Source organism: Podarcis cretensis (assembly GCF_951804945.1).
Source record: "Podarcis cretensis genome assembly, chromosome: 8".
Taxonomy (NCBI): domain Eukaryota; kingdom Metazoa; phylum Chordata; class Lepidosauria; order Squamata; family Lacertidae; genus Podarcis; species Podarcis cretensis.
In genome coordinates, this window is record NC_137177.1 from 33620056 (window position 1) to 33644258 (window position 24203).

General features: G+C 46.7%; 1 protein-coding gene across 5 annotated transcripts in view; it reads right to left on the reverse strand.

Annotated features, from left to right (window-relative positions):
• COL16A1 (collagen type XVI alpha 1 chain) overlaps nucleotides 1–24203 on the reverse strand; it is a 133125-nt gene that overhangs the window by 46597 nt on the left and 62325 nt on the right. For all 5 annotated transcript variants that reach the window (XM_079988016.1, XM_079988015.1, XM_079988013.1 and 2 more), the window contains exons 15-30: nucleotides 22660–22695; nucleotides 22100–22162; nucleotides 18635–18679; nucleotides 18447–18542; nucleotides 13348–13386; nucleotides 13167–13211; nucleotides 11093–11128; nucleotides 10361–10474; nucleotides 10098–10133; nucleotides 8631–8666; nucleotides 7543–7641; nucleotides 7029–7073; nucleotides 6576–6611; nucleotides 5927–5980; nucleotides 5657–5779; nucleotides 5215–5250 (exon numbers count right to left, since the gene is read on the reverse strand). In XM_079988016.1, the coding sequence (XP_079844142.1) occupies nucleotides 5215–5250; nucleotides 5657–5779; nucleotides 5927–5980; nucleotides 6576–6611; nucleotides 7029–7073; nucleotides 7543–7641; nucleotides 8631–8666; nucleotides 10098–10133; nucleotides 10361–10474; nucleotides 11093–11128; nucleotides 13167–13211; nucleotides 13348–13386; nucleotides 18447–18542; nucleotides 18635–18679; nucleotides 22100–22162; nucleotides 22660–22695 (939 nt within the window). The remainder of the gene's footprint in view (nucleotides 1–5214; nucleotides 5251–5656; nucleotides 5780–5926; nucleotides 5981–6575; nucleotides 6612–7028; nucleotides 7074–7542; nucleotides 7642–8630; nucleotides 8667–10097; nucleotides 10134–10360; nucleotides 10475–11092; nucleotides 11129–13166; nucleotides 13212–13347; nucleotides 13387–18446; nucleotides 18543–18634; nucleotides 18680–22099; nucleotides 22163–22659; nucleotides 22696–24203) is intronic.

Below are 24203 nucleotides of genomic sequence, written 5' to 3' on the forward strand. Positions count from 1 at the left end.
TTTCCCTGCTGCATTTCCATGGGGAAACTCATGTTAGAACAAATGGCAATCTGCCGCCAGCACCGTTTGGCCAGAATTTGTGGTATATTCCCAGACCACCAGGTCCCAGTCAATCATCTGGTTGCTGAAATCTTCACTTCCTGAAGTTTCTGAACCATCTTCAAAAGGCAGCCCATTGTCTTGGCACAGCATCATAGAAACAAGGGATACAGGCTGGAGTGGCTGTTTTCATAGGCCCACTTGAACCATGTGCTGTAACTCAGGAGCAGCCAAAAGCAGTGGGCAGAAAGGGTTTCTTTTGGGAGGTGGGGAGAGGAATTCTCTAGCTTCTTTGCTAGGACTTCCAAGACTATGCCAAAATCTGCCTTGTTTATGCAGTAGAAATCACACAAAACAATGGTTCCTGTCAGGGAACTGCCATCGGAAGGGCAGGCAGTGGAAGGGCTCACGGAGGTCCCTCAGGCCAAACTCTGAGGGACTAAGCTTTACGCACAAGCAGCTCATCATCCTATCACAGCAATCTGACAGTCACTGAAAGCCGCTTGTGCAAGGAGAGGCATCATGAGCAACCCAACCGGAGCCGGAGATGCAGGAGGAGCTGGAGCAGGTCCAAGCCTGGAAGAAAGGTACAGGGTGTTGGAAGTCCAGCTAGCGCTGCAAACAGCGAGGCTTGAGGAGAGGTGGGCTCAGGATGCAGAAAAGGGAAAAACCACCCCACCCGCAAGGAAGGTGCCAGGATTGGTACAAAAGTTTGGGGGTGATCCCAGAAACTATCAAGCCTTTAGGACAGAGATGCAATACGCCCTCAATCAGCAGTTTGATGACTTTCCCGATGAGGAATCGAGGGTAGCGTTTGTGATTGGGCATCTCGAAGGGGGGGCGAAAGACTGGGTGAGGCCCCTGATGGCAGCGAATAATGACGCCCTAAAGGACTCGAGAAAGTTTTTTCGCGCCATGGATCTGATGTTTTCCAGCGAGATTGAGCAGGGAGTGGTGCGCAGACAGTTAATGGCGTGTAAACAGGGGAACCGATCCGTCTGTGAGTACTGGACTGAGTTCACCATGTTGATCCATAAATTGGGGTGGGACCTGTCGGCGGAACCGATACAAATGCTGTTCGAAGAAGGGCTATCTTCGGCGGTGAAGGACGAACTTTCCTGGGCGCCCAGGGCGGAGTCTATGGACCAGCTGACCAAATCCGCGCTGGCCATAGGTGCACGCCAGGAGGCGAGGGCTTTGGAGAAGCGGGAAGGGAAAGGGGAACGTTGGAGTGATTTCCGCATTCCAGAGATTCCAGCACAGCATTCCCCACCAGTAGAGCCGATGGAAATTGGAACAGTGCGCGCGCGCGCGGAGTTTCAAACCCCAATGGCGGAAGAAGGAGGGCGGAAGAAGGAGGGAAAGAGCGCCAAGAAATGTTTCCTCTGCCAACAGCCAGGTCACTTTGCCAGAGTCTGCCCGCAAAGGAAGGAATGGCAAGGGATGGCGGGAGCTGTTGGTGAGGAGGAGGGGGTTAAGGAGCAAGTAAAAGCCAATGCCTGGCTGCCAGCATCGGGGCACAGCAGCCAGGCCAAAGAGCAGTGAATGTGCCCACGCCGGAACCCCCAAGACCAGCGCTTGTAGTAGAGGTGTTGCTAGAGCTGCCAAACGGACACCCACTAAAGATAAAGGTGCTACTGGACTCAGGCAGCTCCTGTAATTTTATGAGTAAGGAGTTTGCAGCCGAACACCAGATACAGACTATCCCTTTAAGTAACCCTTTGCAGGTGACCACGATTGATGGGAGGGAGCTGTTGGGGGGAGAAGTTAACCAACAGACTATCCCAATGATAATGCAGGTAGCAAGACACACAGAACTGATAGCGTTTAATGTGGCTACCCTGGGGGGAGCGCCTATTATTTTGGGGATGAGCTGGCTAGCGCTGCATGATCCGCTAGTGGGATGGCACCAGCGGGTAGTTTCCTTTGGGTCAGCACATTGCCTAGAACACTGCAAGGAAGGGAAGGCTCACGGAGGAGCCAAGGCCACTCTAGCAGGGACGAAAGTAACAGATAAAGGGAAGGTGCCCCGACAATACGCCGACCAGGGAAACGTCTTCAGCGAAAGAGAGGCAGATAAACTGCCCCCGCATAGACCCTTTGACTGTCAAATCAACCTACTCCCTGGGGCCCAGCTGCCAGTGGGCAAGCTGTATGCCATGTCCGATAGGGAGATGCAGGAGTTAAGGGAGTTCATTGACAAAAACCTGAAACGAGGTTTCATCAGAGAGTCAAGAGCGGTGGGGGGCAGCCCAGTGTTTTTTGTGGACAAAAAAAACACGGATAAGCCCAGGCTTGTAGTGGATTACAGGGCCCTGAATGCCGTGTCAGAACCCGTGGCTTTCCCCATGCCCAGAATTGATGACATTTTGACCCGAGTGAGGAAGGGAAAGATTTTTACCAAACTGGACCTGAGGGGGGCGTATAACCTGATACGGATGAGGAAGGGGGATGAATGGAAGACCACCATGTTCACCCCCTTGGGGGCCTTTGAGTATCTCGTTATGCCTTTCGGTCTACAAGCAGGCTCAGCCTGTTTTCAATCATTCATGAACCACGTCCTGGGACCTTTGCTTTACAAGAATTGCGTGGCCTTCTTAGATGACGTGTTGGTATACTCAGAGAACGAGGAGCAGCATGTACGGGACGTCCGGGAAGTACTGGGCAAGCTGCAAGCAAACCAGCTGTGGGTGAAACTGGAGAAGTGTCAGTTTCATACCAAGGAGGTGGAATTCCTGGGGTACTGCTTGTCAGACAAGGGATTGGCCATGGATCCCGGCAAGGTTCAGGCGGTACTGGAATGGAAGACCCCGAAAACGAAGAAGGACGTGCAAAGGTTCCTAGGGTTTGGAAACTTCTATCGGAAGTTCATCAAGAACTTTGCCCACTTGATGGCTCCCATCACTGATTGTCTCAGCAGCAAGAAGAAATTTGTTTGGACAGTAGAGGCGCAGCGAGCATTCGAAGAGTTAAAGAAAGCATTCACGTCTGAAGAACAGCTCCTGCATGTGGATCTAAAAAAACCAATGAGAGTAGAAACTGATGCATCAGACCGAGCGGTAGGGGCGGTGCTTCTGCAGCCGGGGAAGAGTGAGTCGGAGTGGAGACCGTGTGCCTTCTTCTCGCGAAAGTTGAATAAATCCGAGAGGAACTACACCGTGTATGACCGAGAACTACTCGCCATTCATGAAGCGTTCCGAAGATGGCGGCACTTATTAATTGGTGCACAACACAAAGTCCAAGTGTGCACTGACCACAAGAACCTAGAGTATTGGAGAACGGCACGAGTACTTAACCAACGACAGTGTTGACAGTGCTGAGCTAGACAGGCCAATGATCTGACTCAGTATAAGGCAGCTTTCTATGTCCTGTGTTGAAGTAGCCTGTAGAGGTAGGACTGGGCTTTGTGAGCAGTGGTTGTTAGGAAACATGGAGGCTGTGGTTCTCTGCTGGTGGTTGTAAGGCATCACAAATACGTAGCACCCAAATAGGGTCTCTTAATTTCATTTTAAACCTTCCTAACACCTGCTGGAACTGACGTTAAAGCATTAAGAATTCATATACAAGGTTGCCAGGCAACTTAAAGGCCGCGTGGTGACAGCCCCCCTAAATGTGGTTGCTAGGGAAAGGGGTGTGCACCTCCCTCTAGTGGCTGTGCATAGGCAACAACAGCTGTGACAAACTTTTCTCCTGCAGTGATGCTTACCGGTGGTTACAACACTATAGCCTAGGGTAGACTGTACCTTCAAGAGTTGTGTAAAATCGATTTCAAAAGGTGCTGCTTCTCTTGGCCATGCCTGACAACCTTCACTTGATGAAATTACTTCTAAAGAATTCTTTTAATCAACCCCCCCCCCAAAAAAAAACCCCAGCTATACGTTCCTTTGCCTCTTGGCCACTCTACACAACCACACGTGGGGAAAGCTGTCTCTCATGCTGTTGAACATATGACTCTGTCCTCCTTGCAAAGCCTTACACCTGTAACCCACATAACTCCCAGGTCAATATAGTCCATGAAGCTGCCTTATACCAAGTCATACAATTTGTCTCTGTAGCCCAGTATTGTCTTCTGCACCTGGGGGAGGGGCAGGGGGGAGGAAGGGGGACTGGATCCAGCCAGCAGGACGGATCCTTACCTTCCCCACTCCCCAGTAGGCCATGCCTGACAAATAGGTGGGGCCATCCACCTGCCAATCATCCGAGGACACAATGACACTAGGCAAGCTGTTTTTGCATAGCACTGTCTACAAGAGTTCTGACAATCACCTGATCATTGGAATTCCCAAAGCACTGTGCATGGGGCTTTTAGCCCCACATCGGTTGTCAGGTGTAGGACAGGTGAGCATGGCTTGATCAAAATGACACTGTAGGCCAAATGGAGAGACCTAGTGGTCCTAATTAGGCCCAGAGGCTGAAGATTCCTCACCACTGCTCTACGCTGACTGGCAAATGGCTCTACAAGTACAGTGGTACCTCGGGTTACATACGCTTCAGTTTACATATGCTTCAGGTTACAGACTCTGCTAACCCAGAAATAGTACCTTGGGTTAAGAACTTTGCTTCAGGTTGAGAACAGAAATCGTGCTTCAGCGGCGTGGCGGCAGCAGGAGGCCCCATTAGCTAAAGTGGTGCTTCAGGTTAAGAACAGTTTCAGGTTAAGAACGGACCCCTGGAATGAATTAAGTACTTAACCGGAGGTACCACTGTACTGAGACAGGGGTATTTCCAACCCCAGTACCTGAAGCTTTATTACGTGTAGAAGCAAGGAACTGAACTGCTCTGGTCCCCTTCGGGAACTGGCCCGATTTGGCACAGAAGGGATTCATTTGCACTGATGAGATTTTTAGCAGTTTTACACCCGTGTTGGACTGCAGGTGTTGACATTCCTCCTATTGCAGCGCATGCATATTTGATTTTCATATTTCCTTCTGGTCTTTTGCAACTTCTTATAGATCACTGTACTTTGTTTGTAGCTTGCTTTTCCAATTATACTGTGTAAATATAATGAGAATATATTTGCTCCCTAGAGATGCATTTCCTGTGCCTCTGGTTTTGTCTCGAGGAGTGTGAAAATGCCAGACCTCCTCAACCCTTTCCAAAGCCAGCTCTGGCCACCAACCCCCTTGGGTTATGTAATCTCACAAAGAAGCACTCCAGCCGGCGGACTTCTCTTACCTTCTGACCTTTCATTCCAGATTCCCCGGGTTTTCCCTGAAAAAGTACAGCAAGCAATATAAGAGAAAAAGCTTTTCTGCTTAAACTTCACTGGCCCCTTGGATCCTGCCACAAAGACAGTCCTTCCAACAAATCAAGTCTGCCAGGCAGCCTAATAAGAGAAGCCCACTAGAAATTGGTTCCCAATTCTCACCCCTGTTTATCTTCAACACTGAGCTTCTGCACCAGTTTGTCTAATTTAGGAGGAACGTACTATGCCATAGACTCACAAAACCTTTCTACCTGCCCCAGGAATCACAGAATTGTAGAGCTGGAAGGGTCATCTAGTCCAACCCCCTGCAATGCAACATTTTCTTTCGCCTATGAGACCCACCTTCCCTTTAGCTCTATTGCCCCACCCCTTGCTCCTCTACAAAGGAGGTCCATGCCAAGGGTCACTTACTGGTTTTCCAGGAAGTCCAGCACCAGGAAGCCCTGGCTCACCCTTTTCTCCTGGAGGCCCCGGAATGGAAACCATGGTCTCCCGACCTTCCAGAGAGGCAGGGCACTCGGTACAAGGTTCTCCCTACAGGGGAGAGAAAATGAATTGTGATACAAAACAGGGGGACATGAATAAGAGAGGAAAGGGCCACAGATTGTGAGCAAGATGAAAGGCTCACTTATCTGAACAAGTTACACAACCACTTCCATGCTTTGATACCAATTTGCTCACCTTTTCGCCTTTGACTCCTGAATCTCCAGTGTCCCCTTTGGCCCCTCGGACTCCCTAGAATTACAGGAGGAGTGAGAAACTGCTGAGCTTTGAGTATAAGCACAGAATGAGAGTGAGGGTTGAGGAGGAGGAGGTGGGGTCCTTTCCTAGATTCGGAGAATTCCTTGTGGTAGAGACACATCATGGCATTGCCATTCATTAGAGTTAATTTGGAAGCATCAAAATGTACTGAAGAGCAGTAAGCCGCTTCTCTTCAAGCATGAACTGAAGCTTTTGAGCTTGATGCAATAAAAATCTTGAGGTCTAGCAACTATGCTAGGGGACAATTCACCAGACTGTCTAGCAAGCAAAGTAAAAGACAAAGAAAATTGCACAGAGTTTCATATTTGATATTAAAGAACTGGATGTTTGGTACCCTGGTTTGCTGTTATTTCATCCTGCAGATCTGCAACTCTGTATTACTGTTTTTGTGTTTGTTACTTACCTGTTTTTCCCCCCTGAGTGACAGTGACTTATTAACTCCCCCAAATCCCTTTATTATCTGACTTTGTTCTTGTTTTCATATCTTCCAACGCTGTTCAGATCACAAAAGCCAGCTCCCAGAGGGCAACCAACACACTCTAAACTTGCAGAACTTTCTCATACTCACAGCTTTGCCTGCAGGTCCTACAGCTCCAGTATCTCCCTAGGTACAAAGAGGAACAGGTGAGTTGCTGAAGACAGAAAATGACTGCAACGATGCTTAAATGATCTACCATCTTGAAACAAGAAAACTGCTGCTCAGATGAATCTGACATAAGGGGGATCTTCTTGTTTCACCATTTATTATTTATTTATTTATTTATTTAATTTACAAACTGTATGTGGCCTGGACACACACACACACACACAGAGAGAGAGAGAGAGAGAGAGAGAGAGAGAGAGAGAGAGAGAGAGAGAGAGTAGAAGGCACCATGCATCTTTACAGAGGTATTATTCCCCTGTGATAAAAATCACTGGATTAACCCTCAAGTTCTGGCTAATTACACTTGCAGTGGAACAGAAATAAAGCAAGGTATTCCAGAACCAGCCCTCTGACTGTCTCCTGAAAATTTGCTCTTACCTTTTCTCCTTTGAGTCCAGACAGCCCCGGAAGGCCATCTTTGCCCTGAAAGCAAATAAAAGAAAAGTAAGAAGAATCATTTCAGTGAAGGTGTTGGCAGAACCAGGAAAAGTTCTGGGTGTGGTTTTAACCGGGATAGTACCTTAAGATCAGACCTGCTCTCATTTGGAACATTCTATTCACACAACCAATCCAAACAGCTTTGAAACTGCCACGACATCCCATCAAACCCTGAGGAGTGTAGTTCAATGATATCATCAAGAATGCTTCTCAGAACTAGAGTTCTGCAGGCTGAAGTGAAGAGGATTAAATGGGTTTGTACTGTGTAGACTTGCCTGTTCACAGAAACTGCCATGGGGATTCCATGTGCTTTTCTATGATCATGAGGACTAGAAACCCTTGTGTTATTTCACATTCTCACCTCAGCACTGCTACTCATTCCACCCTTGTTCTTCCCATAAATCCTTGCAGTGCCCTACACTAAAGGCAAGAGGCACGATGGCCCTATACTTACAGGAAGGCCAGGCAGGCCAATCCCTGGTGGTCCTGGTTCTCCTTTGGGTGCTTTCTGAAGCTGCATGGCTGCAGGGCTGCATGACTGACACGGATCTCCCTTAAAGAAGAAGCAGCACAATGCTTGGTATTAGCGAGGAATAGCTCATTTCATACCAGTACAATGCAAATGGTGATACAGATTGCAGGATATGGTACAAGCCTGCTCCCCCACCCCAACCGCCTGCACCGTGGGAAAACTGCTGGTTTGGGACAGACATAGATGGGTAGATTTCAGTAAGCCTAAAATGCACGGGTCTCCTTGCTTACATGGATTACAAAATTGACTTTGCAGTAAGTATCATTTGTGGGTGTGGGTGTCTGAAATAATTTGCACAAAGGTATCCAGCAGTCTTGTAAATAACCACATGCCTAGTCACTTGCAGTGAGGAACAACTGGCTAAAGGCAACGAGATGGAGGAGTTGTGTAAAACCTGTTCCTTTTCATCAGCAAAACTTCATCATCACCTTGTTCAGAATGCAAAATTAACCCAACTCAAAACACTCACTGTTTTTGGTTTGTCTGTTTTTTTTTTACAAATGAACAGTATTTCCCTAAGGAGTTCTGCAGTTTGCAAGCTAAAATGAGAATCTGCAGGCATGCAAAAGATGCTGTTAGTTGAAGATTGCTTTCAGTCTAAGACCTTGCCACTAATCACAACTAAAGCAGAGATGTGTACAAGCACTCCCCAAAGGCTACAGAGAACTTTGGACAAGCCCAGGATTAAAAGGAGAAGGCCTGCCTAGGAATTCCATTCACATTCACTTGAATGCATCTCATGATCAAGGACTGTGCTTTATCAGAATCCTCAATCACATAATCTCAATTCAATTGAACACCAAGTAGAATCCCTGTGCAAATTTTCCTTGTACATCATGGGGAAGGTTGGGGACTAAGCGATGCAGGTGGTGGGAGAGAGCACACATGAGGACATTTGCGGTGGGGCTTATGTGCAGAACTTCCCCCCCCCAAACTACAGAGTGTGACCCCTATTGAACCAAAGCAAAAATAGGGGCTAGAGATCATATAAAAAGGAAATGGCCACCTACCTTCTCCCCTTTAATTCCATTGATCCCAGGGTCCCCCTGAAGAATGATATAAAGAAAAGGGAGAAGAAAAAAATCAGAAGGCAATGGAAACATCCATGCCACCAACAACTGGGTGAGGCAGCTGAGCCTGGGTGGTGTTGGTGGTGCTGAGAGGGTATCAGCAAGAGACGCACCTGCTGTACCCCATCAATGGTTGCTTCAGTTTAGACAAACCAGGAACATGTTACAGAATCACAGAATTGTAGAGTTGGAAGGGTCATCTGGTCCAACCCCCTGCAATGCAGGAACCACAGCTAAAGAATCCCTGGCAGATGCCAACCCAACCTCTGTTCAAAAGTGCTGGATCCACACAGCTCACAGTCTCAACAGACCACAATGGGTCACAACAACTGGCCCTCACTTGATTCCGCCACGGAATCGGTGTATCCTGGATCATGTCAACTTCCCATGCACTCATTTGCAGGTCTGCTTTGTGCCATTTCAGCTTTAATTTGAAGAGAGTTTTTTTTAATATATATAAAATGAATGAATATGCATTCTAAGTAAAGGTAAAGGGACCCCTGACCATTAGGTCCAGTCGTGACCGACTCTGGGGTTGCGGCGCTCATCTCACTTTACTGGCCGAGGGAGCCGGCGTACAGCTTCCGGGTCGTGTGGCCAGCATGACTAAGCCACTTCTGGTGAACCAGAGCAGCGCACAGAAATGCTGTTTACCTTCCCGCTGGAGTGGTACCTATTTATCTACTTGCACTTTGACATGCTTTCAAACTGCTAGGTTGGCAGGAGCAGGGACCAAGCAACGGGAGCTCACCCTATTGCGGGGATTCAAACCACCGACCTTCTGATCGGCAAGTCCTAGGCTCTGTGGTTTAACCCACAGCGCCATCCATGTCCCATATGCATTTTAATAGGTAACAAATTCACCTAGTGTCAGAAATCTGCCACAGTTCTTGAACCAGTGAAGTGAGTCAGTGTCCTTCAACCTTGTGTCTCCAGATGTTGTTGGTCTACAGCCTCCACCATCCCTGGCCATTGGCTAAGCTGTCTGGGAACAATGGCAGTTGCAAGTCAACAGCATCTGCAGACCTAAGGTTGAAGAACACTGACCTGAAGGATGCTAGACGGGGCTGTGTGCCATCATCCAGTTCACTCTGTCTAGAGGAGGGAACTGCAGGGAAAACAGCCACACCTGCCAAGGAAAGATTCATGCCCAAAGGCTGGGTCAAGGGATACCTGTTCTTGTTGGTTACTGGCCATCTTGACAGACATAGGAATCTACCTGTAATTGGATCAAAGCCCCGTGCTGGTCTGGCAGTGGCTGTCTGGAATATGAGGGAGATGGTCTTTTGTGTCACCTGATGCTTTTTAAACCAGAGATGCAAAGGATTCGACCCAAGGCTTTCTACAGGCAAAGCATCTTCCCCTTGCTCTGCTCTTAATCTCACAGAAAGTGAATCCAACACCTACCCTACTGCCTTTGAGTCCTGGAGGGCCAGGCTTGTCCTGAAAGAGAAAGGCGGGGAGGGGGGGAGGAGACCAAAGGAAATGCTTAGAACTCCAGTGTCCAATAACTCAGCAATTGTCCCACCAACCAAACACCTTTGCTTCTTAGAATCATAGAACTGTTGAGTTGGAAGGGACCTCCCAGGGTCATTTAGTCCAAAGCAGAAATCTCCTTGTCTGTAACACCCTCAAAGGATAAAGCCTTCACCCAGTGACCTGGGACTCACCGATTTGCCCGGTTTCCCTGGAGGTCCAGGCTCCCCTTTGGGCCCCGGTTTCCCAGGGATGCTGACTGCATTGTTCCCGTCAGAGATAGTGGGACAGACTTCACATGGGTCCCCCTGTTGAGAGACATTCAAGATGCTGTGAAGAAGATTTGAACTAAAGGAAGACAACACAAAGGCAACAGGGCCAAAGGAAAATGGTCTCCATTGCCTCCTTCCCCAAAACGGAAAGAAAATTATTTAAACAAAAGGCATTAAGATGAATTATTCCTGAAACAAAACATAGATCCTCTTGTTCAGGCAAGTAGTTTTTGGGATGGGGGGAGGGATGGAATAGAGGGAAGAGCAAATTAGAGGGATATAACTGTGGAATTCCTTCCCCACAATGGTGCCTGTTGCATCTTCACTGTACAGCTTTTGCCATATTCCTGAAGATAAGCCTCTTTACCCTGGCCTTTTACAGCTTAAGCATGTTGCCTTCAGACACCCACCTCTTTTGCTGTTTATTTATCCTCCTCTGGTTGGAAAAGTTTTGCTTTTTTATATGTAATTGTAACTGTTTCAACTGTTGTTATAGCTGTATAGTGTATTGCTATAACCTGACCTGGGACCCTATGGGAAGGGCAGGTTAGGTTCATTATTAGATGTGGTGATAATAGAGCTTGGTGGGGGTAGGATCCTCATGCCCTTCTCTGAAACCAGAGAATGCCTTGATCCTGCCTTCCTTCTACTCACCTTGTCTCCTTTCAGGCCTGGGACCCCGGGTTTTCCCTGCAGAGAAAGAAGGAAGGTTTCCATTTGTGAGGCAACTCCTTTTTTGGACACTGCGTCAAGGTTTTCCTGCACTTAAATGGTATATACATTTTATGAAACAAATAAGCAAACTCCTATGAGACCAGGAACTAGCTATAGTTAATGTGTTTGCAGATCAGGAAACCTGCAGCCTAAACTTATTCATGTTTATCTGGAAATCAATCCTAGGAAACTTCAATGGGAATTCCTGCCAAGTCATTGATGGCGTCATGGGCCCCCGGTGAGGGACCTGGCTGGGCATAGGTGGAGAGGAGAGGAGTTGCCCATGGATGATCCAAGGAACTGACCCAGTGGGTAGGCACAGATCATGCCAGAGTCTCGGAAGCCACTTGGGGAAGAAGATCATGGGGAAGGACCTACTGCGGGGGGAGGGGTTTCCCTACTCCATCTCTGCGTCAGTCACCCCAGAGCACAGCTCATACACAGTATCCATCTCTGAAGTTGTCAGAGGCTGCCCCACCTACTCCACCCACTGCAGAGGAGTTGGTGATGCCTCGTCCATTGCCAAGGTAATAGAGATGCCAGCACAAGCATGAACAGATAGTTCTGCTTGCCGCATTAAGTTGTGCTGCCCTGTTCCCATATAATAGGACTATAGGGGGTGTGCTGATTGTCAGATCAACAGGAAAAGGATTGCTGTGTTTCAGTTTGCATATTTTTCAGGAAGTGTGAATTATGTAGGTTTGCCCTTCAATGCAAACTGAACTGAATTTCTCCCCCATCCCTATAGTCATTGTCACAAAAATGATTTATTTCGCCTTTACGATCCTATTCCACACAGACACTCTGCCTGTCTTTTGAATGCCCCCTCAAAGCCTTCCCACGACGCCTCTGGCTTTGCTGTTTCCTGCCAGTCTTCCCCCACTGGCAGAAACCTCAGCTGTTGAGCAATGTAGACTTTTAACAATCTAAGCAGCCCTTAGGGAGCAAGGGCTGGGCGTGGAATGAGGCATGACTTCATTCCCAACAGCTGCATTGGTACATTCAGTTTATTCTCCCTTTATGTCATTGTTTAAGTGAGACACTAAATGCCAAGTGGAGCGCCACAACAGAATGCTGTAGTACGTTCCTGGCACATGTGCGTTGCTTGAGCCTGCGGCATCGGCATCAAAGGCAGGTGGTTCTGCTCTGATTTGAATCTTCATGTCCAAAACATATTGGCTTATTGTTCCCTTTTGGACATTTTGCATGCAAGCCCATAAAGCCTGAACCTTCTCCATGCATGCCAGTGCTTGAATTGACCTGGGGGATAGTTCCACCTCTGGTCTGCTAAGAACTACTCTGCCTCAGCACATTCCTCCTATCTGCAACAGGGATATAACAGTGAACTACACCATAGGGGTGTTGTGTGCTACTTTCTCAGCTCAACCTCAGCAGCGCAGCGATACAAGCAGTGGATAACATGACAGGGTTAGTTATAAGCTGCTCTCTGCACTTTAGCCAAACCCCCAACCAGCAGTGGGGGGCCTAATACCTCTGGACAACACTGCAAGTTTGTTGTAAACCATTCAGAAGCTGAACTCCACCATTCATTGTGAAATACACTTAAGGGTTGTCTTGCTTCGCAAAAGCCTCTCCCAGCCTGCAGTTTGTGGATAATGGACTGCATTTGCTTTGGGATTTGAGTTATTATAGGGCCATTTGAGAGATTTTTTTCACCCACCTACCACAGTTATCTCAAGCCTGCGTATGCCTCTCTCTTGCGCACAGGTGGTATAGGTTTGTATCCAGCTCCATAAGCAAGAGGAGTTACAAATCAGTGTCATATACATATCATAAATAAACCCAGCAGCTGCCCAATAAGCAAGGTCCCACCCGGCTTCCCTGGCTGTCAGTCAGTGGTCACATGACTTGGGTGGAGAAAGCCTAGTCAAGAGCACAGAAATATGCAAAGCATGAGGCCCCGCTCCAATGACTGGGGTTCTGGGATCTGCTGAAATTTCGTGGATCCTCCCCACTTTGCTTTGCTGGTTTACTCACTGAAGGAGGAACTTACTGGCTTTCCACTTGAACCGCCTGGCCCTGGAGGTCCTGAGTCCCCCTGGAAATAGAGAACAGAGAATAAGCTCCACGTAACTAGGTTTGGACACAGCAGCCATGGACAGGAGAAAAAACTAGTTTTCTGGGACATGATAATCACTGGGACTATCCAAAGCTATATGCATGGTTATGCCTACCTTCTCTCCTCTGGGACCTGGTGGGCCACCGGGATCACCCTAGAATGAAAGCAGAACAGTTGGTTGTATTCAGAAGCTGAATGATCCACCGAGGTCATTGCTATCCCAAACAGGAACCAGAATATGTGCAACTTCTGCCACTTCTTGACTCTCTCTTTCCAGGCACAGGTCCGCGCTTAAAAGCTCTGCATCTAAGAATTTGTTTTTGTTTGTTTTTTGTCCCTGGAATTTCCCCATGAAAACCAGCTCTTTAGAACCCAATCAGAGCAAACACCAATTCAGGCTTTCTGTGTGGATTGCCCCTTGCTCCAATTGACCTTTAAAGAGCGGGTTTTTGCAGACAAAGCTCTGGGGAAGGGAAAAAAAGATGCCTGGAAGTAGAGCACAGGCCATGCCTGGGGAGCGTGAAGGAAAGGTAAGCATGAATAAGGCCAAGGTCTGCTCTGCCCATTACATACCCTGTATCCTGTATAACTTTTGAACCCATGACTATGGAAAGCATAACAGAGGGGAAGTTGCATTGCTGTCTTCTAAACACTCGTGCCCTTTGTTTCCGTGTGTACATTTGGCATATTTCTATGTAATTTAACCTGAGTTTGACCTTTCCTTCGTTCCTTCTATCTTGGTTAAGGAGCTGTTAAATTATGCTGACAGGGTGGGAATGTGTGTACTTGCCCTTTCCCAAGCTGATCACACTATCCTCCATCCAGGCAAGCAAGAGGCATTATCAGAGTTCAAGGGAAAGTTCCAGCCAAAGGGGATATGGAGCAAGGCTGGTGAAGGTGGCAGGGAGGGCAGGGGAAAGAAGCTATGGCCAGGGAGGTGGGTTGGTGTTGCCTGGGGAGAGTCCCAAGGGCCAGCCAGAGAGGCCTGGAGGGTCACATTTTGCCCCTGGACCCGTGGTTCCCCACCCGATATGGAACCCTAAGTGGATAAGAATATATGAAAGATTGGACTCCCAGGGGTAGAGGCAGCTGGCTGGCACTGGCTGGCACTGGCTGACTGGTTGGGTGGTATCTGGGGGAAGATAAGAATGAATTGCACATACAGGCTTCCTCCAGGACCCCTATTTCAGATTCCTGAAAAGCAGCTCCTCTTAGCAATTCTTTTCACAAAGCTGTCAGTGCTGTGAGCATTGTTTAGGCTCAACACCCACTGGCTGTTGCTTGATGTTTCTCCTGGCTGCCAGTGGCTGCGCTGGAACAGGACCAAAATTCTATAAATGCCTTTCTTTCTTTCTTTTTAAAACACTTTTGAAAAATAACCAAAACAAACACAAAAGACAATGAAAAATATCACCAGAGCGATGCTGTGGTTGGGCCAACAGCTTAACGAGGAACTGTAAGGCATTAAAAGGGTTTGTTTGCACATGACACTGCAGGCGGTGCGAGTTTTAAAAAGAGCTCCAAATTCTGCGCCTAATTGCTCAAATTGAAAGCTCACACATAATTTTGTTTGCACAATAAAATATGTAACCTAGATTTGGGTCAATCCATTTGCTCACATTTACTCTTCCTGACCCTCTGCTGTTCCTCGCCATTCCCTTCCCTTGTCTCCTGATGTTACCTGCCCTCTGCTATCAAAAGATAGATGTAAGCTCCCTGGGGCAGAGCCTTTCTTCTTTGCATAGTGCTGTAATTCTCACCCTCATCATCTGCTGCTTGTCAGAAAGAGGGATAAAGGGGTAAAGCAGAACATCAGAGCTTCTCTCCTGGATCCCTGTGAAGTCCTGCTCAGCATCACCTGCTTCCCTTCATGCCATCTGACGCTATTGCTTACATGTTTCCTAATTTATCTTCACAACCATAAGGCCTGGAAATGTATTTTAAAAACTTAACAAAGGGTTGCTATAAACAACCAAAGGGGTTTCTTCGTTATGTTTGGAAAAATTAAAAGAAGAACTAGGAAGCAGTAGACTTGCTGCTTGGGGAAGTGGAGTGAAGAGTTAACAGGTGATAGAGAGGAGGAGGAACTATTCAACTCTTGTATTGCCTCAAGGGGGGTTATGTTTGACTTAGAAAAAGAAGAAGAAATGATTATGAGCGATTTGTAGTCCAGGAGGTGGTTAAAGAACACCAAGCTACTTCCAATGAGTTCAGGTCTCCAGGGTCAGATGAATGAAAACCCTGGTTGCTGAAGGAGTCATTAATCAGATGCTATTACCCTTTAATAATTTTTGGAGAACAGGTGAGGTTCTAGAAGAGACCTGAGATGGGCAAATGTTGTCCCTGTCTTCAAAAAGAGGGGAAAGGAGCAACCAGAAAACTACAGACCAATTTATCTGACATTAGGCAAAATTCTAGAACAGATTATTAAGTGCTTGTTCTGTGAGCATTTAGAAAAGAAAGTATGGCTTGCTAAGAGCTGCCACAAGTATATCAAGAACAAGCCATACCAGGTCAAGCTTACCTCATTTTTTGATAGAGTTAGAAGTCAGGTAGATCATGGGAATGCCATGGACATAATAGGTCTTGATTTCAGTAAAGCATTTGACAAGGTCTCTCATAATATGCTTGTGGACAAGATGGTGCAATGTGGGCTGGATGATACTATTATTCGGTGGATCCACAGATGGTTGAGCTATCATGCCCAGCAAATGTTCATTAAGGGTTTTGCATAAAACTGGAAGGAGGTCTTGAATAAAGTGCCACAAGGCTCTGTCCCAAGCCCTGTGAATGATTTTAATAAGGGTGCAGAGGAGATGATGCAAAGCCAAGAGGGATAGCTAAATAGAATCAAGATTCAAAATGATCTTGATGAGCTGGAATATTGGGCTAAAACCAATAAGAGGAAAATTCAACAGAGGCAAATATAAAGTCCTTCATTCAAGTGAAGGAATCAGAATCACACGTACAGGATGGGAGAGACTTGGTTTGGCAGTGGTACATATAAAAAGAATGTATGCACAGGGGGTACTCAAGGGCACACAGTACTGGCATATCTTGTTGTTGTTGTTAAAAAGTGTGGCACTTTCTGTAACAACTTCATGGTGATTACCAGCACCTTTAAAAAAAATAATAGAAAAAAGCACTGTCTATACGCCTTAGTTTATTACAGGCTGAACATGAGCCAGCAGTCCAATATAGCAGCTGAAAAAGCTAATGCAATCATAGGCTGTTCAAAACATGAGAATTAATAGGTCCACTGGTTGGGCTGCATTTGAAGTTCTGTGTCCAGTTCTGTGTGCCACATTTTGAGGACATGGAAAACCTAGAGCCACCGAGGTCCACCAACCAGAGTCAGGTGCATTACAGCAAGAGCGTAAGAGATCTGTTGCTGGATCATGCCAATGGGCCACCTATTCTGGCATCCTGTTTTCACAGGCCAACCACATGCCCCAAGAGGAAGCCTGACATAATTAAGAGGCTGATATGGGAGTATGCAGCCTCCCTTGTTGCCCCAAGGAAATGGGGAACACTGCCTTCCCTGCTGTGGCCATAAATCACCCCCGGATTCAAAAGAAGGGGGTGAGAGCACTAGGCACAAAGCCCTTGTGTGGGTCCGGCTCTCCTGGACGCTGTCTCTGATTGCGCACTAGCTGCATCAGCTCAAAATAAACAATTAGAGAGAGAAACAAATGCACATACTTCAAGTGAAGATCGGGAGTAAAGACTGCTAATTAAAGGGATCTCTGTGAAGTGGAAGCGACGGGCTGGATTTAACAATAAATCAAGAAGAAGAGTCATCAAAGGATTGGTATGTAGCGGAACTGAAAAGGGGAGGGGGAAAAACTTTTCTTTTTTTGTCTTATGTGAGTACCTAATAACACCCCCCCCCCCAAGAAAAGAATTGTTGCAATTACTGATCACAAGCAGGAGGATTAAGAAATGTGTGGAAATAAATTACTAATCAAAGACATGGCTGGTGGGAAGATCGGGAAGGAATGAAAGTTCTGTGTGACACAGCAATAAAAAGAGATTTGTTACGGCAGGCCTGCCTACAGGAGGACGAGGGGAGGAGGACCATGGCTTGTTACTATATCAGAATGTGAGTTGGACCTGGCAGGCCCCTCTGAGAAAATTGATGAGAGACTGGCAGGCCTGTGGAAATCAACGGACAGACTGTGGGAATGTTTTGTATGGAGGTGCGGAAATGGCGTCTGTTTTTTTTTGACATGGCTCTTGGAGGAGTGTAAAATCCACACAGGATATAACAACGTTTGTTTTCAACCCGCTTGTGGAGACTATCAGAGACCACAAAGAAAGGAATATATGATAACAACAAGAAGATGAGGAAAACAACAAAGAGAAGGTACATTAAAGCAGCAGCAAGAGAGATGTTTGGGTCCCTTTCGGAGCATGAAGTATGGGTACCCCCAACAAAAATTTAAAAATTTGGCTGTGTAATTTGGAACTAATGTGATTTGGAATTAATGTGATGTGATTGGCCTATTAATAAAAAAAATTATTTTTTTAAAAAAGAGGAAGCCTGACAAGTGACGTAGGTATGGGAAGAATTAACGAACAGGGTACCTCTGAGCACATGTTCAGACCAGGAATCTGTGATCAGTACCACCACCCAGCCTAATTCTTCTCAGTCCACCGCCCGCCCCCCCCAAGCAGACTACAAGGAATTTTAACCACAAGCTGCACTCAAAAATAAGGGCCAACTGAGGCATTTCATTTCATGGGACAAACTGGGCATGCTGTAGAAGACCCAAGGGCAGAGCACCTTACTTTCCCCCTAGTTCAAAGCAGATATTTGGGACATGGGTATGTGTGTGAATTGGGAAATCACACAGTGCCACAGTGCTTGGGGAAGTTGGTGTTAAACTCCCCCCCCCCATTTCCCTGAGGTGAATTATCTTCCACAAATTGTCGTTCACCTTGCAGGGAAGAACCTACATGTTTCTATTCCATCCATGTGGCAAATAGCAGCTTTGGAAAGAGGGAGGTTTAGATCAGGAAAATGGAACTGGCGACAGCAGGGGTTAAATGCCCCCATCTGCCAGTGCCAATCTGATTTGTCTCCACCCACCAGCAAAAGACCCGCATACCTAGTTTGGCACATCATCACAATTATCTGAGCCATAATTTTAACAAAGGATTGAAGCCGTGAAGGAGCCAGAAATGGAAGGCAGGCAGAAATGAAAGTCTTACTGGTTTTCCTGGGAGGCCAATTCCAGGTGGACCCGGCCGGCCCGGAGGTCCTGGTTCCCCAGCAAGACCTTCAGGACCCACGAACCCTGGGTCACCCTAAAAAGACAGGCACAGTTTTTACTAGTGACAAGCCCATGAGTAGAATGCTGGCTCCCCCACCCCACCCCCCGAGAGAAGCATAATCGTACCTTCTGGCCTTTAGGTCCCACCACGCAAATCTCCCCAGGCCGGCCCTGGTTAGGAAGAAAAGGCAGGATGCATGAGGGTGGGGCTTCTTTCCACTTAACAGGGCCAAATTGTCAGAGTCTTCAGAGCTTGAATTATTATTTAATAAATTTATATACCGCCCTATACCTGTAGGTATGAATGGGGGGCCTCATGGGCTGAGGGTGGGGCTTAGTCAAGGGAGCTGCCGGGGGGGGGGTATATTCTGAGGCTTCAGAACTCCCTTTGAGTGTGAGGGCCATGTTCTCTTTTAAACAATCTTCCAGGGACCACATTCAGCAGTGCATAACAGCAAATGAGAATTTTCCCCTTTGTACAGTAGTCTAGTCTCTCTCTCTCTCTCTCTCTCTCTCTCTCTCTCTCTCTCTCACACACACACACACACACACACACACACACCCCTCTCTCCTCCATCCAGCCAAGCAGGCAACATTAGCAGAGTTCAAGGGCACAATCTCCCTGATCTATGTACCAGCCTGGATATCTCAGCTGGTTAAAACATGGTTCTGATAATGTCAAGGTTGCAGGCGTGTATTCCTGCATTGCAGGGGTTTGGACTGACTTTATACTATTGGCCGATCACAGGGGTCAATATTTCAACCCCTATCCTAGGGTGCAGAACCTCAGGTCTAGGGGGCAAATATGGTCCTCTAGGCCTCTCTAGGATTCTTCCCAGCTCACACATCCCCAGCCACACACCCTCGTCCAATGAAACACCCATCACTGGCCATACTTTGCACTCTCCTTGGGTGCTTTTGCCTGTCTAGAATTGCATTAAAATGTGAAGAGGTCTCCCCTACCCTATGGATTCAGCAGGGTTCCTCTTATGTCATGTTCCTCCATGACCCTGGCTCAGTCGAGGAGAGATCAATGAAGAGATGTACAAGGTGCTGTGTGGTTTCTCTATTCTGAGCAATCATTCTAAAGTCCCTACTCTTCTGACCCAGGAAGCCAGAATGGACAACAATAGTTCAGGGGGAAATGATACAACAGAGTTAACGGGGAAATGTCACCCGAAGTAGTATGAGCATTCATGCTTCAAAACACATCTCCATGTGGTGAAAATGAGATTTGATGATGGGAGACACAGCAATGATGGGAAATGCAACATTTGTTTTCAACAGCTCAGCTTCCAGTATCATATCTCAGTTTTGCCAGGCAGGAACACATTCATATGAGGAAGCAACAAATGAAGGATTTCAGGGAGATGTCAAATAAAAACTCTTAAATGCTATTTTGGTTTAAGTGAACTGATGAGTAATCTTCCTCATACATTTTTCTTTAACCTCAAGGGTGTTTATTTGGATAATAAACTTCTTTTTACATCTGAAGGATTCAGATTTGAACAACACCATAAGAGCAGCTTCCCAGTGGCATTGTTCACTGTTTGAAGTATCCCTACCAGCTAGAGAAGATCTAAGCTTGGGTCACACAGATAAGTCAGCCAGTGATGTAAATGTACATGTGGCATCTATGAATAACTTGCATGTGTGATTGGCTGAGCCATCGCAGACACATCAGAGGATGAAGTTTCAGATGACCCTCCCCAAACAAACAAACAAACAAACAAACCAGGACACACACACACACAGGGCTCTGTTCACAGTAGGGATGGGAAGAAAGTTGGCCCGGTTCACATTTTATTGTGAAGCTATCTAATTCACACTTCCTGAGGCAACATGCAAACCAAAATGCAACTATCCTTCAAAATTTACACTTCTACAAATCTTGTAATACAGTTCTTCAACCAAACAATGCATACAGAAATGCATATATTAGTGGAGAGTGTGCATAATAATCAATACTAGGGGAGTTTGCTTGCACAAATGGTATATTAGGGGAAATTGCATGCAAAAGTTTCTGCATTAGGAGATATGTGCGCTAACCTGCTGACAAATTTTCATGATAACTTTTTTTAAAAAGCACCACAAAATTATGCAGAAATGTGGTGATCTAAACTTGAGATGTGAAAAACGAGAAACAGAAATGCACCAAAACTAACAGATTTGCCCCAATTCTAACCATGCATGTGTAGAGCAGCTCTATGACTGTGTACACATTACCATTTAATCTGGCTTCAGTGTGCACCCACAGGGGGTGTTTGTAACATTAGGCCACATTCACTGAGGTGTGTATGTTTGGGACAGTCATTGCACATGCACAGATGACAGCTTCATTTTGGGGGGTGGGGTTTGCAGGCACGCATTGCCAATCAGGTGGTGTGCATCAGGGGAAGACATCCCCACCCCTTCGCTAGTGTGTTCAGTAACATGCAAAGGCCACCTTGTTGTGTTTAAATATGTATAAGGTAAAGGTAAAGGATCCCTGGACGGTTAAGTCCAGTCAAAGGCAACTATGGGGTTGTGGCGTTTATCTCACTTTCAGGCTGAGGGAGCTGGCGTTTGTCCACAGACAGTTTTCTGGGTCATGTGGCCAGCATGACTAAACCGCTACTGGCGCACGGAGGACCATGACGAGTGCCAGAGCACGCAGAAACATTGTTTACCTTCGCGACGCAGTGGTACCTGTATATCTACTTGCACTGGCATGCTTTTGAACTGCTAGGTTGGCAGGAGCTGGGACAGAACAATGGGAGCCCACCCCGTTGCAGGGATTCGAACCTCCAAAGAGGCTCAGTGGTTTAGACCACAGCGCCACCTGCATCCCTAGTGTGTACAGTAACATGCAAAGGCCACCTTGTTGTGCTTAAATGTGTATATAGCCTAAGTAAGGGTCTTCCTGGCAGATCCAGAGAAGTGAAGACATGATGGAAGAAGACCCTGCCCAAATCTAGAAAGGGAGCCACAAAGCCACACAGCAAACACTGCAGCATGTGCAGGACTCTCCAGATCTTAATTTGTGAGGAATAGGACTGGGAGGAGAATCACTCGAAGTTAATGCTCAAGCAATCCTTTTGGTGGGGGAAGTACCAGTAAATCCAGGCCTCTGAACAGGAGAGGAATTCACTGTTTTCTTTGTAGTATGTTTGCGTATTGGCTTTGCTGTCATGTGGGGGGCACTTCTTATTTTTAACTTTCTTTCATGCCGTGGCAGGAACAAGACTTTGCTCTTGGTTGTCCTGTGGACTATTTTCTTAATCCCCAAATTCAGCCAGATGTCTTGGTGTTCTCAGGCATTTGGGAAAGGGTAATCATGGCAGCCATCTCTCACACACCCCAAAATGCCGAAATAACTGAGCAGGTAGTGGAAAAATACAGTTAAAAAAATAATAATGAAGGAAGCTGATCTTGCAGCCATATGAAAGGGCAGTAACGAATTCTGGTGCACTTGACTCCTGAAAAGTCAGAAATGGTCCCCAAATGCATGGTATTCAGGGTACAATCCTAAGTACAGAGAAAGAAGAAAAAGAGAAGGAGGGCTGGAAGAAGAGAATGTAAAAGAGAGAGAATCAAAATTGCACAACTTACATCACGCCCTGGGCTTCCTGGTTTTCCTTGAAGACCAAAGTCGCCCTTATCACCCTTTTGCCCCTAAAGAAAACAACAGATGACATGTCTTAGCAATTAATTCAGTTTCTGCCTTGGCCTCACTCCAGTAGAGCCTTCATCAACCTGGTGCCCTCCAGACGCTTTGGACTGCAACTTCCATGATGGGAGTTGTGGTCCAAAACATCTGGAGGGTGCCAGGTTGGGGAAGGCCACTCTAGGGTCATCCTCATTATTGCCACAGTCTGGCACCCCCTGCTTCCCTGCCTGACATCCAGTCCTTGTAGCCAGCCAGAGGCCCTCAGTTCTTCTAGCTAATATCACAGCTTCCCTGGGGAGCTCTTGTAAGTCATTTATCTGAAAGCTAGGAGGCAGTTTGGGAACATTCTGGATGAAACGCAGCATCAAGACGCAGGAAATAAACAAACAAGACAAATAAATAAAGTTCTTGTAGCAGGACCTTGTGTCATGGGAGAACAACCTTCAAGGGGTCAGCATCTTCCCTTGGGCCAACTATTCCTTCTCAAAGCTGGGGTGCTTACCTTTTGGCCAACTGTTCCAGCCAACCCCGGAGGTCCCTGTTAGAAACATAATGGATTATTTATTAGTGGTGTAGATTTGTTAAGTCCATGCTATCCCAAATGCTGAGGGCTGGTTTGATCATATAAGCATACACATATAAGCCTAAGGACTTTCACGACTGTCATTTGGAGGGGGAGGGGAGTTATTAGCATCCCTTTCTACACCATCCCAGCCTGAGGCCATGAAAGCACTCCCATCATGCTCAGACAGTAATAAGTATACTGTTGTTATATACAGTTTTAATGACTGTACTGTTTTAATTGATTTTTTTTTGCTTCATTTGTGCCCACTTCGTGATCATCTATTGATATTCATTGGGGGTGTGGGGTGTGGGTGGGGAGGATGAAATAATAAATAAGTAACTTGGGTATCTGAAATAAGTAGCTCAAGGCAGATCCACACCTGTTCTGGAGCTACCATTTCCAGCACTCTGAATGAACTACAGTTCCCAGGATTCTTTGGGAAAATTACGTGCTTTAAATGTGCACTGAATATGCTTTAAACGCGTAGTGTGGATCTATTCTCTGTCCCTTTACTGAGACAACATTTTCCACAGCTTTCCCATCCCATCCCATCCGGAGCTGTCCAGGGTCCTGACTTTACCTGCTTAGGCCAGAAAGGGCTCTGTTTATTGCTTCCAGTTTCTACATGGGACCCAAGCCCCTATAGAACAAGACAGGCGCTATTGTACAGCATTAAATGGAATACGGTGGCAGCGGAAGTGGTGAAGCCTCTGTCAACCATTAGCTAAGCTGCCTACCTGTCACATAAGGAATGGGTTCTGGCTGCCATTGGTTGAATTGCTCTGATCTCAGAGAGAGAGGTGAAGCAGCAGCAAGGGCCTAGAAAAAGAGGAGGCAGAGGCCTGAAAAGGCAGAAGAAAATAGGAAAGGAAGGTTGGATTCTGGGAGAATGGAGGAGGCCAAAGGGAGATGAGAGAGGGAACAGGCAGAGAGGAGAATGGTTTGCCAACAGCAGCTCGTAAGTGAGAGAGGCTAAATTATTCATATCAATTTGAAATACAAAGCAAAAGTCCTTGGCTCTGACAAAATATATAGTGCCACTATATTTCTGGGTTTTTGTTAATGCATTAAGTGGACAGGGCAGGATGCAGCTGGCCAGGCACAGACACACAGAGACACACACAGTGTCATGACAGGCCTGACCACAGGATGCCGTGACTAAATATTTATCATTCACAGTATAAACTTTGGCCCAGCACACACTGGTCTTTATTCAAATCAGCAGCTTTCAAAGTGGGAAAGAAGAACAGACATTTTGCAAAACAGCAAACTAGAGATTGCAAAGAGACAAGTGGCTGGTCAGCAAAAGGTCAGAGCAGGGTGACTTGGGCCAAGTTGAAGTGACATTCGATGGACACAGCCTTGCTAAGGTCAGGCTAAACCAAGAAGGCTAAGGAGTAGGGCCTGAATTTGATGCATCTATGCATGGATGTCTGTGGAGCTTATTAACTAGAGAACCCGGAAGAATGAATGAAGAAGCC